Source organism: Scatophagus argus, chromosome 8, assembly GCF_020382885.2.
Source record: "Scatophagus argus isolate fScaArg1 chromosome 8, fScaArg1.pri, whole genome shotgun sequence".
In the NCBI taxonomy this organism is placed as follows: Eukaryota; Metazoa; Chordata; class Actinopteri; family Scatophagidae; genus Scatophagus; species Scatophagus argus.
In genome coordinates this window covers 25,770,630-25,797,073 of record NC_058500.1, presented here as the reverse complement: position 1 = coordinate 25,797,073, position 26,444 = coordinate 25,770,630, and the positions used below count along the sequence as shown (strand labels likewise).

General features: G+C 40.9%; 1 protein-coding gene across 2 annotated transcripts in view; it reads left to right on the top strand.

The window, feature by feature from the left end:
- The window catches only part of LOC124063080 (rho guanine nucleotide exchange factor 10-like protein), an 81,029-nt gene that overhangs the window by 34,679 nt on the left and 19,906 nt on the right, over nucleotides 1–26,444 (top strand). For both annotated transcript variants that reach the window (XM_046396378.1, XM_046396379.1), the window contains exons 9-15: nucleotides 7,009–7,179; nucleotides 7,895–8,040; nucleotides 8,891–9,057; nucleotides 13,648–13,763; nucleotides 18,897–19,024; nucleotides 19,149–19,249; nucleotides 24,205–24,326. In XM_046396378.1, coding sequence (XP_046252334.1) covers nucleotides 7,009–7,179; nucleotides 7,895–8,040; nucleotides 8,891–9,057; nucleotides 13,648–13,763; nucleotides 18,897–19,024; nucleotides 19,149–19,249; nucleotides 24,205–24,326 — 951 coding nt within the window. The remainder of the gene's footprint in view (nucleotides 1–7,008; nucleotides 7,180–7,894; nucleotides 8,041–8,890; nucleotides 9,058–13,647; nucleotides 13,764–18,896; nucleotides 19,025–19,148; nucleotides 19,250–24,204; nucleotides 24,327–26,444) is intronic.

The following is a 26,444-nucleotide window of genomic DNA, read 5'->3' as shown; positions in this document are numbered from 1 at the left end:
GAAATTTCAGTCAGGTTTCCTTGTGCATCATAGCACAGATGTACATGGAAACCATTTGTAACACATTTAAATTACAATTTTAACCTGTCTCAGTCTTTTTTTTATTTTTTTCATTTACTTTTTATTGATTCCATTCAGCATTATTCCATTCACATACAAGTAGAACCTACAAATGCTTCACACCAGGGCTCATAAATCTAAACAGACTAAAATAAAAATAAAACATAAATCGGTATATTACATATGAGAACATTTTTCTCTACCATCCTCAATCTTATTCCCCCCCTGTACAGACTGTTCACTCCTGATGAAGGAAAATGCCGAATACAATCCTGTATACGTTGAACATTTAACATGTGTAGCCAGAACCAAGGGGGTCCATAAGATACATTGTTTTTACCAAATGAAATCAGTTCTAAATGGTGTTACAAAGTCCACCCAGTTATTCCATAAGACCTTGAATTTTTCTGATTGTAATCTAACTGAGAAAGTCAACTTTTCCATTATAAAAATATTATGCATCACTTCAACCCAATCCTCAATTTTAGGTACCTCCGTTTTTAGCCACTTCCTGGTGATGGCTTTTTTACCCGCCACTAACATTGTCCTGAATAAATATTTATCCCCTGAGCTTGTTATTCTCTGGTTCCCTGTTCCCAAGTACAAACCCACAAATGTAAACGGAAGGTCACTTTCAGAATTTTCTCCATGCTTTTCTTTAACTCTTGCCAATAAGGTATGATAGAGGCGCACTCCCAGAAAATATGAAAATGATTCGCCCGATCTTCTCCACATAGTCTCCAACATCTCGTATCTATAGATTTGTGTTGTGCTGGTGTACTAAAGTATCTGACTATATTTTGCCAGCCATATTCTCTCCATGAGAGGGAACATGTTGTCTTCCATTGCTGTTCATTGATCTCTTCCCACTCCTCTTCTGATAACCTCTCTCCCCCCTCCCTCTCCCACTTCTCTTTTATATAGAATGTATTATAGCCCTTTAAATTCTCCACTTCTTTATACAATTTTGAGATTAATTTCTTGCCCTGATCCGATTCATATGCTAAAACAAATATTTTAATAATTCCTGATTCTACCTCATCCACACTAGACTTTTTTATAGTCTTCTCCATATAATGCCACATCTGTAAATATCTGTAAAAATCCTGTTTTTTCAAGCCAAACTGATTCTTTAGGTCTTGAAAACTTTTAATCGTCTTCTTCTTAAAAAGCTCCCAAAATATTGTTGGACCCCGTCCCCATCTACTGAAGCTCCCATCTAATGTATTAGGTGTAAAATCCGAATCATGTGCAATCCATCGCAGTAGCCTGCTCTGCTCTGTCAGGTTATTCTTTGATATAATCTCAAGCCAAATATTAAGAGATACTCCTAACCATGGATTTAGCTCCTCATTAAGATGTTTTCTCAGTTTTTTGTCATTTATTATAGCTTGTATTGGAATACTGGATGTGTGGCCTTCAATGTCTTTCCATCTCGCCCTGTAGGCAGGACTACACAAGGTCCACATAGTTTTTAGTTGGGCGGCCTGATAATAGCTCTTAAGGCAGGGTAGGGCTAGTCCTCCTTTAACTCTGGGAAGTTGAAGAGTTGCGTATCTTATCCGTGGTCTTTTTCCTTGCCAAATGTAACGAGAGATGATTCTGTCCCATTCTATAAATTCTTTATCTGTTACTTTTACTGGCAGACTTTGGAATAAATACAAGAACCTTGGGAGAACATTCATTTTGATCACCTCTACCCTTGAAATTAGACTTGTGAACGGGATTAAGTTCCATCTTACAATATCTGATTTTATTTTTGAAATCAATGGATCATAGTTTATAGACTTCAGTTGATCTAAGTCCTGAGGTAGATTCACTCCCAAATATTTCATGGATTTTGAATCCCACTTTAGTTTGAAGCGTTCTCTAATAGTTTGGTCTGGAGCATAGATAAAAGTGAGGACCTGTGTCTTTTTCACATTCAATTTATAGCCTGACAATAGGCCAAAGTCCTCAAGAGTTGACATGAGTGCTGGAAGAGATTCAGTGGGTTGCGTCAGATATATTAATACATCATCTGCGAATAGTGCTATTTTCTGTTCATCCCCCTCTATGTCTATCCCTTTTATTTCTTCATTTTGTTTTATCCATTGGCTCAGAGGCTCCAAGTAAATTGCAAAGAGGAGAGGGCTAATTGAGCAGCCTTGACGACACCCGCGTTCTAGTGTGAAAGAGTTTGATAGGTTGCCATTTATCTTTATCCTAGCTGTGGGTTTATTATATAGAGATTGAATAGTTTTAATAAATACTTCATGAAAACCAAATTGTTCCAGCACAACATACAGAAAATCCCACCTGACAGAATCGAATGCCTTTTCTGCGTCTAATCCCACCACTATTGCTTCTAAATTTTTTTTATGATGTTTTGCATTACATGTAATGTGCGCCGGATATTGTCCTGTGTCTGCCTATGTTTTATAAATCCTGTCTGGTCTTGATGAATTATATCTGGTAAAATAGTTTCTAATCGTCGGGCTAGGATGGCGGTGAAAAGTCTGTAATCTTGATTAAGCACGCTCACTGGTCTATAATTAGAACATTCCAATTTGTCTTTTCCTTCTTTTGGAATAACTGAAATGAAAGCTTCCCTCCAGGAGTATGGAATTTCTCCTTTTTTTTAGCACCCAGTTAAATGTATTTTTTAGCAGGGGGATCAATGATTCCCTAAATATTTTGTAGAACTCTGATGTGTATCCATCCGTGCCCGGTGCCTTATTTGTCTTCAGCTTTGAAATTGCTGAGCTAATTTCTTCTGTTGAGATTTCCTTTGTCAGAGCTGAGTTATGATCTTCAGTTACCTTTGGCAAATTTAAAGAGTCCAACAGTGAGATTATCTGGTTCTTACTATCTATGTCTGGTTGGGAGTAGAGATTTTTGTAGTACCTTTCAAAACATGCATGTATCTCTTCTGTCTTATATTTCATCAAATTAGTGACAGAATCCCTAATTTTATATATATTACTAATTGCCCTTTGCTTTTTTAATTTATAGGCCAGCAGCTTTGTAGATTTACTTCCTGCTTCGTAGTACCTCTGTTTCAAATACATCAACTTTTTTTGAATCTCCTGTGCTAGGATGTCATTAATCTCTGTTTTAACCCTTTTGATTGCTAGGCTAATTTTCTCATCTACTCTATTTTTTTGTTGCTCTTCTAGTTTCTTAAGCTCTGCTTCTAGTTTATTACGTCTATCCTGTTTTTGCCTTTTCAGATATGCTGATTTAGCTATTAATTTCCCTCTAATTACCGCTTTACATGCATCCCACAGCACGGATGGAGACACCTCACCATTATCATTTTCCCTTACGTATGTCTGAATTTCTTTAACAAACTCCTCCTTCATTTGTCCTTTCAAAACATTTATGTTCAGCCTCCATAGTGTTTTTATTTCTCTTGACATAACTAAAGTCATATATATCGGACTATGGTCTGATAAGTCCCTTATTCCAATTTCACATTTTTCAATCCTGTAACTGTCCCTCTTATATATATAAAAAAATAATCTATCCTTGAATATGTTGAGTGAGGGGATGAGAAAAATGTGTAATCTTTTCCTTTAGGATTTAATTCTCTCCATACATCAATTACTCCTAACTCTGCCATTAGCCCCCTGAACTTCTTGCCAATTGTGGACCTCTGTATGCCGCTCGCCGAGCCGTCGAGTTGTGGATTTAGTCTGAGATTTAGGTCTCCTCCCCAAATCAAAATACCCTCCCCCTCTGTTGTCATCAAGTCGAATATTTGCCTGTAAAATAACCAGTCTGCCCCTGGGGGTGCATATACATTTAGAATAGTGACTAATTCTCCCTCTAACCTCCCCTTAATTAATATAAACCTTCCCTGTTTATCCGATACTTCTGAGAGTTTTTCAAAAATAGTTTTCCCTGATATTACAATGGCCACTCCTCTTCTACGACCTGTTCTATAGGAAGAAGAAAATACCTGATTAAAACCATTTCTTTTAAGCTTTTCATGCTCCCTCTCTGACAGGTGAGTCTCCTGCAGCAGAACCACTCCCACCCCTTCTTTCTTCATTTTACCTAATATTTTGGACCTTTTCATTGGGTTGAGTATCCCATTTACATTATATGATGCAATCTTTAATAGTTTTTTCTTCTGGGTTGCCATGTTCATTGATTTTCCAGCTCCTCCCTCCTCTGCTTCCCCCTTATGCTACACAGCAGGCAAACTGCCATAAACATTAAGTAACCAAACACAGAAACAAAAACAATTACTGATAAACTAGTGATTAACAAGAGAACTTCCTTGCGTGGGGTCTGCGTTTTGACCCTAGCTGAGTCCTGATGACAGGTCCACTCTGAGGGATATGCCCTTCCACCTAGGGGAAGTGGGCCCTCTACGCTGTAGTCATTGTCCATGTGTCCAACAGCTCAACGAAAAAACAGTCATAAAAAGAAAGAAACTAAAGCTCTATAGAAAAATAAAACCCTCCCCGACTTTTTTTTTTTTTTTAACGTCATGTAGAGGAAATCACCCCTAGACAATGGACAAATAAAACTTAAATATAAGATTGCCTATTTCTCACCTTGCACTTGTGCAGAACCTATTCCAAGTTTACTTAAACTATTGAAACCCCGTCCTTTAACCGAATTTCGTCCGATTTCGTCCTAGTTCCTCCTAACGGTGTTTCCCGCGGCTGGCCTGGCAAGTTAGGCGCTTGATCCTCTCTGGTCCGCTCTCCGTAGGTTTCACCACCGTCACCTGTAGCCCTCTTTTTGCCATGTCCTTAGTCGCGTCCACCGCCGTATTGTACACACAGATCTCTCCCTCGTAGAAAACCCGTAACTTCGCCGGGAACGGAGTCTGGAAGCGTATTTTCTTCTCCCTCAAAACTCTCTTTGCCTCCGTGTACTCCTTCCGCTTTCTCAGTACCTCCGGAGCGTAGTCATGATCCAGAAACACCTTCTTCCCCTCGTACATAAAGCCCCGTTTCTGCCATGCTATCTTTATGATTTCTTCTTTGTTTCTGAAACTCATGAACCTTACCACGATGGATCTCGGTGGAGAGTCCGGAGGGGGGCGCAATGTTAGCGCCCGGTGCGCTCTCTGGATCTGGAGCTGAAGCGACGGAGGCAGCGCCAGCTTTTCTCTCAAAAGATTCTCAATAAAATCAATCATCGACTCGGCGCTGTCCTCCGCTCCCTCCTTCACCCCGTATATCCTGATATTCTCTCTCCTCGCGCGTCCCTCCTGGTCCACCACTCTGTCCTCGAGCCGTTTCTGTAGCTCCAGGAGTTCAAGTGTAGCATCCTCAACCCGCTGCAATCGCTCCTCAGCTTCCATTATCCGCCGCTCCGCCTCGTCTATCCTGTTATTCGCCGCTTTGATGTCCTCCTTAATTTCGTTTAGAGTCTCCGAATTTTCACGACGAAAATCTCGCAGTTCACGGAGTATGGTCTCCAGGCTTGCCATGCTTTGATTTACCGGGGCTTCTTCCCTCTCGTTCGGACTCACACTCGCTGGCTCTGCTAGCTCACTCGGATCTGTTAGCTCTGATGCTAGCGAATCTTGATCGTCGCTTCCACTGGCAATTAACTCGGGTTTTTGACACTTTCGTCCTATTTTTCCTTTTGGCATATTCCTCGCCCTTGCTGGTTTATCTTTGGTATATATGCCCGTCGCTTGTTGACATATGAATAGGGCGTTGAAAAAGTTCGAGTCGGGGAGCTTACTTTTTATGCTGCTGCCATGATGGAGGCGCACCGGAAGTCCCCTGTCTCAGTCTTTTAATCATAGACTTGTTCTTCAGTTTTAATTATTTTTCTTTCTTCTGCTCTCCTTTTCTCTTGGCACAGCATTTAATGCTGGATCATTAGGAATACTGCTCTTGAGTGATTTAAATTGTATTTATTAAACAAATTTTTTTCAGTAGTGGTTGATGATCTCTGTGGCCTCTGACATGTGGTGTTCCCCAAGGCATCATTTTAGTTAATTCCTGCTGCCACTGGGAAAACACTAAGAAATAATTCAGGAGCAGTATTAGGTGGATCACATTCAAGTTTATGTCCCATAAAAAACTGGTGAATATGGCCATTTTTGTCAGTTGTACTGTTTTTAGTCCATCCCACATGAACTGTGCATACAAATGTTACACCTGCAGTCAAAAACCTACTTGGCCTTTCAATTTAAAATACAAATTACAGAACTTGTTCGATCTCTAGTCTCTGGTCTCTTTGGTTGGTTGGTATTTCCTTTCACAGCTTTATTCATAGCTTTATTTCATTTTGGTTTGATTATTGTAACTCATTGTAGTTTTGGGTTAAACCAAAAAAATCTCTTCAGATCTGTACACCTTCCCATGAAAAGAGGTGTTTGGTGGGTCATTTGACTTTTGTTTTGCACAAAATAAACTGATCATGTTCCGCCTGCTTCAGTAAAGAGGAACAGACTGTTATAATGGAGAGCATTAGAATAATAATTAAAACAAAACATCTTACAGCTTAAAACAATACTGTTGCCATAGATAAGGAAAAAGCGTGTTAATGTCACATTAATTTGTAATGCGACAGCTGTACATGGTAAAGCTCTTAAATTTTAAACTTGATACAGCACATTTAAACATTATACACAAGAACTGCATTTACTGTAGATTCAAAATTCTTTCAACGCTGCAATCTCTCTATTCATCAGCATCTCTACTTTGAGCAGGCTTCTGCTCCAAAAATGTCAGATTTTGTAATATTTTTGCATTCTCTCTGGACCTTGATTATTGTCCCTTGATTGTAATTTTTTTTCACATAGTTTCTTATTTTTATGTCTGATATATTTTCACCTCAGTTGCCTGAAATGTTGTAACCCTGGTTCAATCATATTAAGCACTTTGTAACTTTGTATTATAATTACTATTATATTCCCTGTTATTATAATAATAGAACATATATGTTCTCTATCGCATTCACATCACATTCTTTGCTGTGTTGTATCAGGACATGTTGAAGAACACTTCGAAGTCCCACAGTGACCGGTTGCCCCTGCAGCTGGCTCTCACTGAGCTAGAGACTTTGGCTGAGAAACTCAATGAACAAAAGCGCCTCACTGATCAGGAGGCTGAGATCCACCAGATTGCACACTGCATCGGGGGCCACAACCTCAACAAGGTGACACATGATGCATTAAAATACACTAAATAAAGAGAATTGTCGGACCAACTTAAATGAATTGCTTCAGTTGGTAACAATCAATTGAACTGAGTTTATCCAACTTAATTTTAATAAGTTATATTAACTCATTAAATGCATGAACTATGATTAAGTCAGTGGGTTCATGTTTTATGGGCTAAGATTGTAATAGCATTTTAATTCATTAATCACAAGGCCCCGCTTATTTAATTATTAGCGTTTCCTTTTAATGTTATAAGAAAGTACATGGAGCACCTAAATTAAAAACATTCATCATCTAGGAAGCATGAATCTGTCCAGTAAATTTTTTGACATTTTGTCGTAAACCGCACCTGTAAAACTGTGTTAACTTGTGTGCAGTTGATCTATTTTAGCTTGATGATTGTCCCAGAGGACAGGTGTGGGAAGGTCATTAACCAGTCTCTGACAACCATGAAGGTCCAGACTGAATTTTTCTGGCCAGTATATTTACATGACTGAGGCATGGAAAGTTTTGTTCATCCAGTATTAATCAATGGAGATTTAATGTTGCATTTTGACAATTGCAGATCATGAATTATGACCTATTCATTAAAGAAATCTGCTCTTGTCATTCAAAACAGGCTGTAAAGAAATTCATTTAGTGTTTAATATATTTTAAATAAGAGTGTAGGAAGTGATCTGCTGCAAACAGTGAACTGCTCTGTTTTTCCAGCTGCTGAACACAAAGCAGATGCAGCTGATTCATTGTGAACTGCTGACTGAAATTGTTTATGGGGATAAAGGTCAAGTTCTCAAGTCTAAGGAGAGAAAGGTCTTCCTCCTCAATGACACCTTGATTTGTGCCAGTGTCAACCCGAAGTAAGTAATTATTTGACCTTGAAGAAGCTCTGCTTGGCAGCAGCAATTACTGCTGAATTACTACTGTTATCTCCATTACAATAAATCAGATACTAGAATTGTATCTTAAGTAAATGTGTGGCGTTTGGGTTCTATTTTGTATAGAAGAGAATAGTCTAAGTATTGTAAGATGGAACTTTGTCTCAGAATGTCAGAATGTACAGATGTCAGTCAAGTACATGGTTAGCCAAGTTTAGCACAAAGACTGGAAGCAGAGAGAAACTGCTTTTGCTCTGTCAAAGGTGAAGCGAAAATAACTTAGGCAAACCCCAAACTGTATTATTTACATTTTAAATACAAATGTAGAAATGACATGTTGCTGTTTTTGCAGTTAGCATTTCTAATATATTCCACAATCCTGTGTGGTGAGTGAAACTTGCTCAGATTGTGCTCCTAAGATCAAGATTGACCTCTAGAACCAACTCCTGCTTTCAAGGAGTTTCAGTTTTGACTTAATGCTGAACAAAATGCAATGTTATGTGGACCGTGGGTCAGTGATTTACATGGATGAAAGACCTTGATTTTAATACACAATTACCACTCTGTACTACCTCACTCCACTCTGTACTACCTCACTTTTGTATTACCTCCAGAACCATATTTGTTTTACTTATCTTATTTTATTTTACCGTATTCTATTTTATTTTATTTTATTCTATTATTATATGTTACTCATTCTTATGTTCTATGTATGCACCAATCACCAAGACAAATTCCTACTAATGTGAAACCTCTTCACTTACATGGCAATAAAGATGATTCTGATTTTGATTACCATGTAGTAAACATTTACAATATGTTTGTCCAACAGGGGTTCCCCTGACATCAGCAACCTGGCTCCTGTTGGTCCTAAGTACACAGTTAAGTGGTGTGTCCCCCTGCTGCAGACCCAGGTGGTGGAGGTGGGTCAGGACAGTCTGCAGAGCAAGGATAGTGGTATCATAGCCAGACATTCAAGCTTCACCTCTGGAAGCACAGGTACATCCACAGCTCATAATCCAGCTTTTCCACACATGCTGCAGTGCCCAAAAAAAGTATCCAACCTCTTGGATGTTTTCTTCTTTTATTGCTTTTATAAATGGAATCATAGTCATAGTCAGTATAATTTGGCCTTTTTGACAAAAATAATAATAATGATAATAAAAATAATAATAACAGCCGGATGTTTTATTACCTTACAACTTAGGCACAACATTTACAGTGCAGTACTGCATTTGTGAACAAAACCATAAAATGGAGCTCTTTATAATAGAAAAAAATAAAAGGAAGATAAAGAATAAGTCCACTTCAAGTCGAAACTTCCAGTTTGAATGCTCCTTTAACTAGGAGTTGTCATCCAAGAGTTCAGTGTATGTGTGTGATACACTCTATTAGGTCTGTTCCACCTTTGTTAATAGTGTGTTTGTGTTCTTATCTGGTGTCTAGAGGAATGAATCTAGACAGACAGCAGGTCCTGCGGTAGGCCACACCACTTCCATGACTATCCACAGTCTCTTTCCGGGTTTGGCTTGCCATCACTAGATCATTTCACTTCTGTCTTGTAGCTCAAAATAGTAGAAGGGAAAAAACAAGCTACAAAAATAGTGTAGGAGAGTTAAGTCAAGCTGTTCTCTTTCTGTTATTAACATGAAATAATCAATAATCAATAATAAAATAATCAACTCATTTTCTTCACATATAATATCTTATAGTAGTAATCAAAGGTATTTTGTTTGCAGTGAAATTAACCAAAATATATCACAGTGACAGTTAATGTTTTTTGCATCAACAATTGAGTAATTGTCACATCTTTTGTCACATCAGTTTAACACAATGTAGTTTGACTACAACCAATTAAACTATGCCAATGTTTCACTAAGCAAAGTTACGAATTAGCATAGCGATTAGCAGTTGCTAGCTGTTAGAATTACCATAATTTAATACAATGTTGTCCAATTAATGATTAGTTTGAAATTAACTAGTGATTAGCTATTGATCTTTTCAGAGCATTCATAGAATGATACAGTAAGTACTAAAGCACATTAAATACTATCTAAATAAGTATGTGACACAAACTCATAACACTGTGTGTTTCACTCAGCGGAGTTTCAACACAATTAACTTTAAACATCTCCTCCGAATTCAGAATTGAGATTTGCTAGTTAACTCAGGGCACATTTTCAAGACAAAAAGACCATACGCTGCAATCTCTCTATGTGGTTAATTGCTCAAACACTGTATTGTGCTCCCATAGTCAAGACATACAACTACACTTCTAAATGGTATAAATGGCTTTTGTAACCCTATGTTTCATGTGGGTTACACCCTCCCCCTTGACTCTGCATGAGTCAGTCCATGCTCTGATCTATGATCATCGTAACATAGTCACCAATAATGTCAAGTACTTGATTAAAACTCTTTAAGAGACTGTGAAAGGAAATTATCAGTGTCCCCAAGTGTTGGTAGTGTAAGTGGTCCAGCAATTGCTGCAACCTCTGGGATTTACATGTAGGATCACTGATTCCTCCACCTGTGACACCTTAATTTTTCTTCTCTTTATCAGTTGTTTCAGACATGGATACATTGTTCAGCACAACACTTTTGGGGTTTCATCAATAGCTTCTCCGTCCTAGAATCCTGGGTTGACAGAAGATATATCATTGTTGACCTGAGCAACAGCAGGAATTTCTTTTTCATGTCCAGTGAAGTCTTATTCTAACCAGCAGGGAGTTGCTGTTGCTTTCTGACTCCTCTTTGACCATCTTAGGTAGTGTTCCTCCATGTTCCACAGGCAACATAGGAGAGTTGTTTCCTAACCCATATGCCTCATATTCTTCTGGAGGCACATGAGAATGGCTGATCTTAAAGACTTTAACCACAAATGTGGATGTCATTTTCTGTTTGATGAGTCCTGTAGAGGAGGCCATTTCTCAACTCCAACTGCTTCAGACCCTTGTGCATTAGCTTAAGCTTCAAAGGATATTGAATGGAATTTGCTTCATCGCCAGTCTCCAACAAGTTGACAACATGTCCAATGACTGAGTCAAACCTCTGATGTTGGAGTTCTGCCTCACTATAGGTAGGTATGTTAGAACAGTCTTGGGCTTCATTCCCATACATGTCTGATATTGCATCAGCATGGAGAGCAAGGGGTTCTACCAAGATGGTGAAAAGAAAATTGTTTCATTTGCTCCCTTTCCTTAAGAGAAGCATTGTCATTGGCCAGAGTATTGTGAGGCCACCTGTAAAGGCCATCTGCATTTTGGTTGTTCTTTCTGGCCATCCATCCATTCATTTTCTTCCGCTTTATCCAGGGTGGGCCACAGGGGCAACAGCTTAAGCCGGGATACCCAAGACTTCCCTCTCCCCAGATACTTCCTCCAGCTCTTCCAGGTGGACCCCAAGACGTTTTCAGGCCAGCTGAGTGACATAGTCCCTCCAGTGTGTCCTGGGTCTTCCCCGGGGCCTCCTCCCTGTGGGGTATGCCTGGAACACCTCTCCAGTAAGGCATCCAGGAGGCATCTGAAACAGGTGCCCGAGCCACCTTAACTGACTTCTTGATGTGGAGGAGCAGCGGCTCCTCCCGGATGACAGAGCTCCTACCCTATCTCTAAGAGAGCGCCCCATCACCCTGTGGAGGAAGCTCATTTCGGCTTGTATCCAAGATCTCGTTCTTTTGGTCATGACCATAGGTGAGGGCAGGAATGTAGACTGACTGGTAAATTGAAATCCTCGACTTTCGGCTCAGCTCCTTCTTCACCATGACGGACCGATACATTGACCGCATTACTGCTGTTGCTGCACCGATCTGTCTCAATCTCACGCTCCCACCTTTCCTCACTCGTGAACAAGACCCCAAGATACTTGAACTTCTCCACTTGAGGCAGGAGCTCTCCAGCGACCTGGAAGGGGCAGACCACCTTTTTCTGGTTGAGAACCATGGCCTAAGATTTGGAGATATTGATTCTCATCCCAGCCGCTTCACACTCCGCTGCAAACCAAACCAGTGCATGGTGAAGGTCCTGGCTCGAAGAAGCCAACAGGACAACATTGTCCTCAAAAAGCAGAGATGAAATCCTGTGGTTCCCAAACCACCCTCCAGCCCCTGCCTGGCCTTGATGTCCTGTCCATGAAAATGATGAACAGGACCAGTGACAAAGGACAGCCCTGTTGGAGGCCAACATGCACTGGGAACGGGTCTGACTTACTGCTGGCGATGCGAACCAGACTCCTGCTCCAGGAGTACAGAGACCGCACGGCCCTTAGCAAAGAGCCCCAGACCCCATACTCCCTGAGCACCTCCCACAGGATGCCGCAGGGATCATAGTTGAATGCCTTCTCCAAATCCACAAAACACATGTGGACTGGTTAGGCAAACTCCCATGAACCGTCGAGCACAATGTGGAAGGAAGAGCTGGTCCAGTGTTCCATGACCAGGGTGAAAACTGCATTGTTCCTCCTGGATATTTCTTTCACTGTCTGACAATGTCCCCAGTCGAAGTCAGCTGCTCCCCACCTCCACTGTAAACACTATTGGTATGCACTGCTTCCCGCTCCTGAGGTCCTGGACAGTTTTCCAGAATTTTCTTGGGACCGACTGATAATCCTCCTCTATGGCCTCTCTGAACTGTTCCAAGACCCAAGTTATTGCTTCCACAACTGCTCGGGCTGCAGCACATATGGCCTTCTGGTACCTGTCAGCTGCCTCGGGAGTCCCAGGGGCTAGTCACGGTTCGATAAGACTCCTTCTTCAGCTTGATGGCATCCCTTACTTCCGATGTCCACCACCGGGTTCAGGGGTTGCCGCTGCGACAGGCACCAGAGACCTTATGACCAGTGACCAGAGCTCCAAACAGCAGCTTAAACGATGGAGGTGGAGAACATGGTCCACTTGGACTCAATGCCCCCAACCTCCCTTGGGATCTGGTCAGAGTTTTCCCGGAGGTGTGAGTTGGAGACCCCTCTAACAGAGGGTTCCGCCAGACGTTCCCAGCAGACCCTCACAGTACATTTGGGTCTGCCAAGTCTGTCCAGCTTCCTCCTTCCCCAGCAGATCCAACTCCCCACCAGATGTGATACAAGCCTTTTTGGTAATCTAATCTGGTACTCTATCCTCTGAGAGTGTAAGAATGGCTTGGTATGGGCTTTTGTTTGGCACATTCATGTTTTGTTTCAGTCCCTGGTAGTCCATCCACAGGAACTGAGTTCAGTTTAAATTGTACTTATGATTTCTGAATTGAGACTTGCTAGGCAGCTCACAGCACATTTTCAGAATGATTGTCAGGAAGTGATGCCAAGGGGAAATGATGCGAAGATCATACACGGCGATCCCTCTATGTCGTTAATTGCAAAACAATCTATTGCCCTCTCATAGTCAAGGACATGCAACTGCACCTCTAAATTATATTAATGGCTTTCGTAACCCTATGTTTCATTTGGGTTACAGAGTGAAAGGCATCAGTGTCCCATCCTGTTAATTAATAGATTAAATCAAATGATATTTGTGGCACATGCGTGGTAATTTGGTCATGAATAAAGAACCATTGCTAAGTGGATGATTTTATGACTGATACAGAAGCTGTGTTTCAGGTAAAGTGTTCCTGGATCCTCCCAGATTGTGCCAGGAGCTGGAGGAGCTGCAGCATGACCTGGCTGTGGTGAAAGAGGTCTCACTGCTGGTTGGCACACTCAAAGGAACATACCAGGTTACAACTCTTATTGTTCTCTGTCTTGAAACTGGTTTGAAAGTATCAAAATGCCATGATGAGTATTTTCTTTAGACTTTAATTTCTAATCTACTTTAAAGGAACTTGAAATGAAGCATGCATCTACTCATGAATCAAAGGCTAGCTAACTAAGCTAACTTAGCTAGTTAACGTTACAACTCAGCTGAAGAGAACATCATTACCATTGTTTGATCCTGCCCTGACATGAGCACAAGTCTTTTGTCCATGAGGAGATGTTTGCTCCATTCTGCACTGCGACATTGTGTAGTTCAGTAGAAAAAAAAGTTAAACTGCTCACAAGAAGTTCTGTAAATCATCTTCAGTGACAAAAAAAAACACATTGCTGCTGAGTTTTAAATGTATTTTGGGATGCTTTGAGAACCACAAGTGAACTGCAAACTAGTTCCATTGTATTGGAGAGAAGGCAGACATCATATTTCATATCTCCAAAACTCCGCAACTCAGACGAAAACAATCTAGCTGTATAATTAGCACTACAGGTAACAGGAAAAATATGTGTTTTTGGTTTTGGATTGAACTGTCCAAGGATAAGCGGTATAGAAAATGGATGGAGGGATGGATGGATTGAACTGTCCTTTTGAAGAGTTGTTTTTTGTTTTGTTTTTCAGTTTAGTTATGATAACATTGTGCTCACCAGAGTAACTGGTCTAAACTGTAAATACAGTGGCATCACTAAAACATGTCTGACTGCTCAGTAAACATGATGTGTATCTGGATTATCTAATCCACTTCATTTGAAGGAGAAACTGAAACTGAGCAAACCTGAAATGTCACTGGTAACCCAGCTTGTTGGTGACAGTTGAAACAGGAAATGGGCTGAAAAGGGTTTTTGTAGCTTTATTATTGTCACTGCATCATTAAGAAAAACCATACAAGATTTTGAGTGCTGCTCTAACATAGTGCAACATTTTAAAAACAACTTTTCCACACATTCATCCATACATGCGCTCACTTTAATATATAATAATAATAATAATAATAATAATAATAATAATAAAAGAGTATATAGTTAATACAAAATAAAGGTAGCACTTAAAAACTATTGCGCATGGGTAATAGCAGTAGAAAAAGAAATGTTCATTTTGTATATTTAACTCCCTTCATGATGCATATTGCTGAAGGAAAAAAGCTGAGGTTGAATCTATGAATTTGTGTTTGGAGTGATCTGTATTGCTTCCCAGAGGGATGTACTTCTGTAGCCTTCTTGTCTGTTGCTGAACAGCTGACATACCAGATTGTGATGTGGTGCACGAGGATGCTCTCTATGGAAGAGCGATAGAATGTCACCAGCAGCTGTCTACTCAGACCTTTCCTTTTTAGCAGCCTTAGGAAGTGTATACATTGCTGAGCTTTTGTCACAGCAGCAGAGGTGTTAACAGACCAGATGAAGTTAACAGTAATGTGGACAGAAATCTGAAGCTCTGAACCCATTCCACACAGTCACCATTTATGAATAGCGGAGAGAGGTCTATTCTTTTCTTCCTTAAGTCAATGATGAGTTTGAGTTGTTTTTTTGTGTTCGGTGTCAGATTATTGAATGAACACCATCTCAACAATTTCTGGACCTCCTCCCTGTGTACAGACTCATCTCCTGCTGACATGAGCCCAACTACCATAGTACCGTGTGTAAATGTAATGATGATATTAGTAGAATGGGCTGGTGTACAGTCATATTTGTACAGTGAATACAGTGTTGGGCTCAGCACATAGCCTTGTGGTGAGCCAGTGCTAATAATCATGGTGGAGGAGAGATCTGAGCCTGACAGCCTGTGTACAGTTTGTTACAAGGTCTTTGTTCCAATTGCAGGTATGAATGGGGAGGCCAAGGTCAGACATCAGTATATTTGGGATGATTGTGTTGAACGCAGAGTCATAATCGATAAAGAGCCTTCTGATTTAGTTCTCACTGTGCTCTAGGTGGCTAGAGATAGGTAGAAAATAGTGGTGAAGACAGTGGAGATCTGGTCAGCACATGAGCACTTTGCCAGGTACTCTATCAGGGCCAGGACCCTTCCTTCGATTCACTGATTCAAGTACATGCCTCATATATATACTGCCAATAAAGTTGATTCTTCTTCACTTCAGATTCCTGTACAGTGAGTAGACGGAAGCCATTGGTTGGTGGCGTCGGTGAGCTTGAGTTGAATGTTTGTGCTTCAAAATGGACAAAAAAGCAGTTCACCTCCTCATTCAGTGAGCGTTTGTGTTGGTGCATGTAGTAGTGTTGCTGCCCTTGTTTCACTATCCTCCTCAGGGCGGTGTATGCTGGCATATGGAGTAGTACATTTCATATATTGAGTGAAACTGGCAAGAACAGTTGTTAAACATGCATGACTGAAGTCACTAGCTTCAAGGTGATCCTGTTGCTGTTTGTTTATGACAACATATGGATGAGCTAAGGCTCTGCTAGTATTAGCATCTTGTGAAATATAGGAGGAGGCAGCCGTGGCCTAGAGGTTGGAGAAGCAGCTTGTGATTGGAAGGTCGCTGGTTCGATTCCCCCACCGGACAGGCAGGAAAAACTTGAGTGTGGTGGAGTGATTAATGCGCAAAAAGCTCCCCCTCCATTAGCTGGCTGCCGTGCCCTTGAGCAAGGCACTTAACCCCCCAATTTGCTCCCTGGGCGCTTGATGCAGCCCACTGCTCCTGTGTGTGTTTCACTGCATGTAATTTGTTGCATGTGTGTTCAACCAAGGATGGGTCAAATGCAGAAGACAAATTCAGTGTGTGTATGTAAAAATATATATACTGTCAATAAAGCAATTCTTAATTCTTAATTCTTAGACAGCCGTAATAATCACTACTGTCAGCTCTCTTTGCTTATAGAAGGGTTGACACATTACTGACAGATCCCCGGAGGAACATGACTATCAATGATTCGGCTGTTTGTGCATCAGTCATTATACACATAAATACAGAATAATCCTCCTTTGCTCTTACCACAGTCTTTACATCGGACCAGGTGTTTGATCATGCAGGCCGCGAGCTGCACCACAGCATTGGTTATCAGTAGATAAAACAAGGTCTCCATTAAAAACATCGCACAACAGTCCCTGACAAACTTATTAGCTGCCAACTGTAGCTCCAATTCATCTATTTTGTGAACAATGGATCTGACATTAGAGAGATAGATGCCTGGCAGCAGTGGCTTGTGTGGCTACTCCTTTAGCCTGGCCAGCAGACCTGCCCGGCGTCCCGGCTTCTGCTTCCTCTCTCTGTGCTGCCTACGTTGCTTCTCAGAGCCAACAACAATCCACAGGGACACTGGTGTTCTGGAGATGTCCCCCAGTATGTTGTGCATCCTTTAAAGGTCACTTGGAGCAGAGGTTCTGTGCTGTAGTCCTATGTTGATCAAGTCTTGCCAACAATACACATACTTTGTGTGACAAAACTCTCTAAGCAAATACAGAAAACACCGCCACTGATGTTTAATGGCAGTTGGCAAACAACTTTTAGGTGCAATACCACCACCATCTTCTGGACTGGAGTGTGGAACAGAATGGACACTACACAATTACCTTAAGTTCTCCTAGTAATCCCCTGTAAAAACCTGAAAATTGAGCTATATCCCAAATCACCTGAATTTTTGTCACCCAAATGTTTGTCTCTGTTGTTGATTCCTTGGACATTGTAAGAATACATGCTTCAGTGTTTTCTGTAAACCACCGTATTTCCAGTTACCTGTAGCATGCTTCTTCATAGTGTATAGTGTACTATTTAGACCAGTATGATGGAATCTCACCCTTGATATGATGTCTTCTTCCGTTCTGCCAATTCTTCTTCATTTCTGATTTAATGAATCATTTAAACTCAGCCTTACTATATTTTACAGCCATACCTATTTCTCTTTTTCTTGTTGTTCTTTTTGTGTATTTATCTGCCAATTCATTTCCTTCTACCCTAGTAATGTACTGCAACCCAAATGAATCAAACATCTACTCCTGCCCTCTTAATTCTGAGTAGTGTTTGAACTGTTTCAAGTACTACATCTTGCTATGTATCTCAATGGATGTTTCTAATACTTGTTCATTGAGATACTGGGAGCATACGGGTACCTGGGTGTTCACATTAACAACAAATTAGACTGGTCAGACAACACTAGTGTCCTGTACAAGAAGGGGCAAAGTCACCTACACCTGCTGAGGAAACCGAGGTCCTTCAGAGTGTGCAGACCACTACTAATGACCTTCGGTAGCAACGCAACCACAGTGGTTGCATTAGCAACCTTCTACACAGTGGACTCAGTGGAGGTGGTTGGGTGATGTGATGGGTGTCAGGCATCCTGAACAACCCCTCTCGCCCTTTGTATGACGGAGTGGGGACCCTAAGTACCCCCTTCAGTTACAGACTACTGCATCCTCAGTATAGGAAGGAATGCTACCGTAGGTCCGCTGTCCTCACAGCAGTCAGAGTCTACAACAGCAGCGTATCCTTAGGCTGCTGCTGTGACTCTTCCTCTATGGTAGGACCACCTAAATCCTCAGGTCACCACTAATAAACCACCATTTTACTTACTCTTAACCTGTGCAATACCTCAGTTGTATGTATAAATCTTTTCTACACAACTGTATATTATTTGTACCGTAAATATAACCTTGTAATTAATTATTTTTTATATAATCTTTTATATCTTTTTCTACACCTTCCCTGTACTTTTTGCACTGTCTTGTCCTGCTGGCTGCTGTAATGACTTATTGATCCTCTCGGGGATCAATAAGACCAGCAGAGTAGCCAGCAGCTCCCCTATACATATTGCTAGATTATCAGTCGTTTTTTGACACTATATTTAATTCTGGATTGACAAAAGCTACTCCCATTTTACTATCCAATGACTTATATGCATTTGTATATGTTTGAACGTACTATAAATTATTTTCTGCAATGTATTTGCTGACTTTATTACTACTTGCATTTTTCAGACCCACAAAATCAGACCCAAGTTATATTAAACCACAGTCGTCCTTTCACTTATGTTCACAGTTAAAGCTGGCTGATACATTGCTCAGTATAGCCTTCTGAGAGGATATTAACAAAGCAAGGGGCAGTCTAACTGCTCCATTTTTCCATTCGCCTCTTATGCTGGTTCAAAAGAATCTGAACACTACAGTGTCCCAGGACTGGCATCTGGCTCTGCAGAGGCTCATCCGTCTGAAGGAGGAGGAGATCCAGAACGCAAACAAGTGTCGCCTACATCTGTCTGTACCACGCAGACCTGAAAAGTGAGTGTCAAGAAGTTGATATAGGACAGGTTTGGAGGTTCAATGAGAGTCAACTGTACCAGTTTTTACCGCACAGAGGTGAGTATTCATATGGTTTCATGTGCACTATGCATTGTGCTCCCAGGTCTGGTCGTCCAGTGAACATCATGATGGTCTTCAATACTCCCAGCCCCCTTAGTAAGATCTCTTGGGTGAACTGGCTCCACCTTGCTAAGATAGCACAGAGTAAGTTCTGCACTGTGTGTGTTTTGACACAGGGGGGCACATTTAAGTCTGTATGTGTGTGTGTGTGTGAAAACATGGGGTGAGAGTAATCACATGCTTTGATCCAACCCAACCGATTCTCACAGTTAAAATTAGAATAACAGGCAAATAATGCTTATTTCAAACTTAAAGTTTCCCAGAATGTCATAAGACAAGACAACTCTATTTGTATAGTCCAGTTTTACAAGCAATTTGTCTCAAAGGGCTTTACATAACATCATAGCAAGTGAAAATAGTGAAAGATACAGCTCCAGCTATTGCTGAAGCAGAAGCACTCTAAGCTGCTGTTGATGTGAATAGTGAGAGTCAAACTTAGATTCTGTCCCCTTGGACACCACACAATGTACTGAACAGTATGTTATTGACCAAACTAAAGTTCGAGAGACAGAACTCTAGACTTGTCTTTGCAAATTATCACAACTTGTTTTTGCAATTTATCTCAACCTATGTTTGCGATTTCAAAAAAATCAAGATTTCTAGTCAAATAAACTTTATATTAATTCAGTTATACCTAAATTGTTCAGTTAACATAACTCAGTCATGATTCAGTTCCAACAGAATTCTCAAGTTGAGTTAACAATCTTCAGTTTCTTTTAACTCAAATTTTAAAGCTGAAAATATCTCTGATTCCACCACGATGCTGAACAATTCCCTGAGCAATTCCCTCAGGGATGTAGGGAAGTATTTCTGATTGTGATTCTGTCACAGAAATGTATGTCTCCAGTGGTGAGGAGCTCCTGTCTGGGATTTGTGCTCACTCTACCAGAGCCCTGTCCTGCTCTGCAGCTCTTCTCAGAGGAACAGCAGTGCAGGACAAATGCACAACAGCTTCATGGTCATCTCCAAGCCTTTTTATCAGGTTTTACCTTTGAGATACTGTATGTCTGAGTCTTCAGTGACTCTTTCAGTCCTGAATTTGCTTGATGGCTACTGACAGTTTCCAGGTCTGCCTCATTTACGTTCACACAGTGGTAATGACGAAATGTGGGACATGTGTTGCATGCTGCCTTGTTTCATCATTACCATTTTTTTACTGTGTGTTATACATAGCTATCCATGTATTCTTGCACATTTTTACATTCCATGTGACATTCCCGCTCACTTTGTTGTGTGTAGGCATAATTATCATTTCTGCATGATAATTCAGGATGTGATGTGATGTGATGATCTCACCCCTCTCTATTTTTGATTGGGCTTATGACAGGAGAAAATCATAACACTATTTTTGGTGTTATTTGCATCCTTATGCACTGTGTGCTTATAGTGCTTGTGGACTGGTGTGTGTTGGTGCCATCTTTGCCCAATAGAGAAAGCTCTCAGAGGATGAAGCTTAAACGATACAGAACACTAGTTACGTATCGTAACTCGAGATACTATATTTATAGGTGCGGCCTTCTAACCTGTTTGCAACTTACACTGGCTTTAAAATAACCTAGCTTTTTTGGGAGGAGATCTCAGGTCACGTTTATACTTATGGAATCTCAAGTTACGATACATAACTAGCGTTTCATTGTTAACATGTACAAACTGAGATTGATTTGATAAATAGGACATAAACCAGCCTCTTGCAGTTTCTTTGATGTCAATTAAATGTTCCAGTCTTTGTAATAAGATGTGATGGTCAGTGGTATCAAATGCGGCACTAAGATCTAACAATACAAGTCAAGTCAAGTCAAGTCAACTTTATTTGTATAGCCCATTTTTACAAGCAGTTTGTCTCAAAGGGCTTAACATAACATCAGCAACATCCTCTGCCCTTCGACCCTCACATCGACTAAGGAAAAACTCCCAGAAAAACCTTTAACAGGAAAAAATGGAAGAAACCTCAGGGTGAGCAACAGAGGAGGGATCCCTCACCCAGGACGGGCAGACGTGCAATGGATGTTGTACAGGCAGGAAATCAATTAACAACATGAGAAATGACATTACTAAAAAGATAAGCAAAACAAAATCTCAACTGTTTAGTTTCACTTTTGCTACCACCTCAATATGATTTTAACATTTCACAAGTTATAAGAAAATTATAGTAATGAAAATTATAATGAACTGCTGTAACATTCATGTATTCTTTTTTTATGTGATGTTGAGAATCACTATCATATCAGTTCGATTTCGGCCCGTAGGGAGAACCACCCCGCCCATAGTCGGTACACAGAGGAATGACAGGCAGATGTCAACAATACACATTGGGTTGGTCATAGAGCCGGCTACAGTTCAACTTGAAGATCTGGATGGAGAGATACCTGCAGAAAGATACAGAGAGAGAGAGAGAGAGAGAGAGGGAGGGAGGGAGAGACACAAGACTACGAGGAGCACTGGACACACAGTTAGTGACATAAAATAATGAACTGCATGTTAATCTGACGAGGGGAGAGGATAGAAGAGGAGAAGGAGGAGGGGAAACTGCTTGGTGGATCATGTTTGTGTCCCCCGGCAGCGTAGGCCTATAGCAGCTTAGCTATGATAGAGATTTAAAGATTAACAGTTAGTCAGACCTATTCTACCTGTGGCTATATATCATGAGGTGAGTGAAACTATGCCTACCAGCCCTACACACTTTATTTGGTGCTAACTATATGCTTTACTAAACAGAAAGGTTTTAAGTTTAGTCTTAAAAGTGGAGGTGGTGTCTGCCTGTCGAACCCAGATTGGCAACTGGTTCCACAGCAGGGGTGCCTGATAGCTAAAGGCTCGTCCTCCCGTTCTACTTTTATAAATTCTGGGAACTGTAAGTAAACCTGCGCTCTGTGATCTGAGTGATCTATTGGGAATATATGGGACTATTAGATCCTGCAGGTATGATGGGGCTAGTCCATTTAGGGCCTTATATGTAAGTAGGAGAATTTTAAAGTCTATTCTGAATTTTACCGGAAGCCAGTGAAGAGAAGCTAAGATGGGGGAGATATGATCCCTTTTACTGATTCCTGTTAAAACTCTAGCTGCTGCATTTTGGATCAGCTGCAGGTTATTAATAGAATAATTTGGACATCCTGACAATAGTGAGTTGCAGTAGTCCAGCCTAGAAGTAACAAAAGCATGAACAAGTTTTTCAGCATCACTCTGAGAGAGGACGCTCCTAATCTTAGCGATATTACGGAGGTGAAAGAAGGCGGTCTTAGAGGTCTGTTTAATGTGATGAATAAATGACACGTCTTGATCAAAGATAACGCCGAGGTTCCTTGCAGTCGTACTGGAGGCCAAAGTAATGCCGTCCAGAGAGAGAATATTATCAGCTATTCTATTTCTAAGGTGTTTGGGGCCTAGAATAATGATCTCAGTTTTGTCTGAGTTTAATAATAAAAAATTGGAGGTCATCCAGTCCTTTATGTCCTTAAGACATGCCTGGAGTCTGGCTAACGGCTCTGTTTCTTCAGGCTTTAAGGATAAGTACAGCTGAGTGTCATCAGCATAACAATGAAAGTTTATGTCATGTTTCTGAATAATATTTCCTAGAGGGAGCATGTATAAGGTGAACAGGATCGGCCCAAGCACTGAACCTTGTGGAACACCGAGGCTAACCCTTATATATGAAGAGGAAACATTATTAACTTGAGCAAAGTGAAATCTATCTGTTAAATATGATTTGAACCAGCATAGCGCAGTCCCTGTGATCCTAGTCTCATGTTCTAATCTGTGTAATAAAATGCTGTGATCTACAGTGTCGAAAGCAGCACTGAGATCTAGCAAAACAAGTATGGAGACAAGCCCCCGGTCTGATGCCATGAGGAGGTCATTTGTGACTTTAACCAGTGCTGTTTCTGTGCTGTGATGGGCTCTAAAACCAGACTGAAACATCTCAAAGAGACTGTACCTGTGTATGTGATCAATCAACTGATTTGCAACCACTCTTTCGAGTATTTTAGATAGGAACGGGAGGTTGGATATCGGCCTATAGTTTGCTAAGATGTCTGGGTCAAGTGAAGGTTTTTTAAGTAAAGGTCTAATAACAGCGGTTTTAAACGCCTGTGGTACATAACCTGTTGTTAAGGATAAGTTTATCTGATCTAAGAGGGAAACGCCAATCAAGGGAAAGACGTCCTTGAGGAGCTTAGTTGGGATGGGGTCTAAGAGACATGTAGTTGGGTTAGATTTGTTAATGCTGGAGGTCAGCTCGGGGAGGTCTATGGGCAGGAACCTGTCCAGGGACCCTGTCCAAGCACAGAGACTATTCTCTCATTTGAATGCAACTAGAAGGTCACTTTTTACTTTAACCAGTGCCTTCTCTGTGCTATGATGCACTCTAAAAGCAGACATACTTTAAATGACTGTGACACTTAGTCTGTTAATGAGACAGACTGATCGTATCTAGTAGAGAAGTGCTAAGGAAGGGTAAAACTGGTTGATGGTTTGGATGAAGAGATCAGATGAGATTGTAGTTAGTTGATGAAGGTCAATGGGAGAAAAAAGTCTAGATAAATATAAAAATATAATTAAACAAAAAAATCCTGGACCTCCTGCCCTCAGCTGGAGGTGATGATTTTTGCCATTAAAAAAGTCACGAAGTCATTACTACTGATGGTGGGAGTACAAGGCTCTTAGAGCTATGGCTCTGTTAACCTGGCTACAGTGCTGGAAGAAAACAGGTTGTTCAGGGATGGATTTTCTTCTATTAATGCTGAGTAGTCCTGCGAGAACAGAGCACAGGAAACAGCAGAATGAGGGGATACGGAATCTTCATCAGAATCTTCATCCTCAAACACAGTCAAATTGCTGCGATCTGTTTCCCAGATATCAGAGTTTTAACATGAAGATGCCAACCATATTATCACCATCTTTACTGCTGTTTCTATTCATCCAGATGCAATATTTTTGCTTCATAATTATTCTCTGCATGTATACATGCATATGTAAGTAAATGTTGTAAATCATTGTTGTGCAAAGACAAATAAATTGTCTTGTGTGGTTACTCTTCCCAGGACAGGAAAATATTCTGGGGTGGGAATGTGCTGAAGAAGATGGGAAGACAAAAGCTCCATTATGTTGTCCACTGTTGACCTGCAAACTTCCTGTCTTCTCCTCCAAAGCAAGCACACTGAAGGTGAGTGCCGCCACTGGTTACTGATACAAATGTTACAAAAAGTAGATTGAGTAGGGGTCCCTGATATTAATTTGTTGGCTCTTTGTGACTGCAGTTTTAATTTCTTTATTTTTATTAAGTGATAATAGACTTGGGTCAACAAGTAGCAGTCAGCATATCTGGTTATTGCTCTCTTAACCCAACACATTGTTGTGAAGAACTGACTTTACATCACTCTTTGGCTGAAAGCAGATGAGGATAAAAAGTGTCAACATAAAAAATAATTTTAAAGAAATGAAACTAGAATTATAAGATGATGAAACTGAGGTGATCACAAGTCACAATAACTGTGTTTTGAATAGCATTGAGAGCAGCATACCTAATTCTAGCACTAAACATACAAGGTTTAGTTTGAGTTTAATTTTAGTGGCGTCTCTCCACTGGCTTCCCGTCTGGTTTAGAATTGATTTTCAGATTTTATTGATCACTTTTAAAGCTTGTCTGGGCCTGGCCCCAAGCTACATAACAGTCTTAGATCCACGGGACAGGCTTTTCTGAATGTTCCAAAGTCGAGGCTTAAAGGTAATGGTGATTGAGCTTTTGCCATTAGGGCTCCTCAGCTTTGGAACAACCTGAACCCTATGAAATAAGGCTTGCTTTATCAGATCAGATCAGAAGATCAGAATTCTTTATTTGTCACATGTGGATGTGCATCCACAGTGAAATGAAAAAAACAACACTCCTTTTAACAACTGTGCAAAAATACAATTAACATGTACAAATATACACAAATAATAAGATAAAAGATAAAAGTTAAAAAAAATAAAATAAAAATAGAATAGAATAGAATAAAAAATAAAAAATAAAGATAGAGATCTAACCTCAGTGGCAGAGGGAATGTAAATATACATAAATATACATATCGTATACATAGTATACAAGTATGCATGTGTGTGTATGGGGGGGTGAGTTAAGGGGGGGAAAAGAGTTCAGTGTCCTGATGGCCTGGGGGAAGAAACTCTTCCTCAGTCTTTCAGTTTTGGCCATGCGGGACCGGAGACGTTTCCCCGATGGCAGCCACTGAAAGAGTCTATTGTGCGGGTGGTTTGTGTCTTTTAAAATCCTCTGTGCACTGGCTGTACACCTGCTGGCATACACCTCTTGCATGGAGGGCAATGCTGTCCTGGTAGTCCGTTCAGCACAGCGGATCACTCTGTGCAGAGCTTTCCTGTCCTGTACCGTACAGTTGCCATACCAGGCAGTGATGCTCCCAGTGAGCACAGACTGTATGGCTGCAGTGAAGAAGGTTCTCTGCAGCGCTGTGGAGACCCTGAATTTCCTCAGTCGCCTGAGGTAATACAGCCGCTGCCTCGCCTTCTTCACCAGGGTGGAAATGTGGGTGGTCCATGTCAGGTCCTCGGAGATGTGGACGCCGAGGTACCTGTAGCTGCTGACTCTCTCCACCAGTGTCCCATAAATCCTGAGAGGGGTATGATGGCTCCTCTGCTTCTCCCTCCTGAAGTCCACAATCAACTCCTTGGTTTTGTGGACGTTCATGTCTAGATTGTTCGTGCGACACCATGATGCCAGAGCATCCACCTCCTCCGTGTAGGCCGTTATCCTGTTATTGGAGATCAGACCTACCACCACTGTATCGTCGGCGAACTTTACAATGATGTTGGAGGGGTGCATGGCTTTACAGTCATGGGTGTAGAGGGAGTAAAGCAGAGGACTCAGGACGCAGCCTTGGGGGGCGCCGATGTTGAGGGTGCGTGGGCTGGAGGTGTGTTTACCAATCCTCACTACCTGTGACCTGTCAGTCAAAAAGCTCTGGACCCAGGAGCAGAGTGAGGAGTTCAGCCCCAGGTCCCTGAGCTTAGAGACCAGTCTGTGGGGAACTATGGTGTTGAATGCAGAGCTGTAGTCGATGAACAGCAGCCGCACATAGTTCCCCAAACTATCACTAACTTCTTTTAAATCATCTTTTAAAACCCATTTTTATACATGTGGTTTTATGTAGTGTTGTCTTTTTATTTGTTTTATTATTTGTATTTTATTATTCTTTTTACTCTTTATTTATATATTTTTACTCTATTATTTGCATTCTTTAATTATTTTTAGTGCCTTTATTGGTATTCT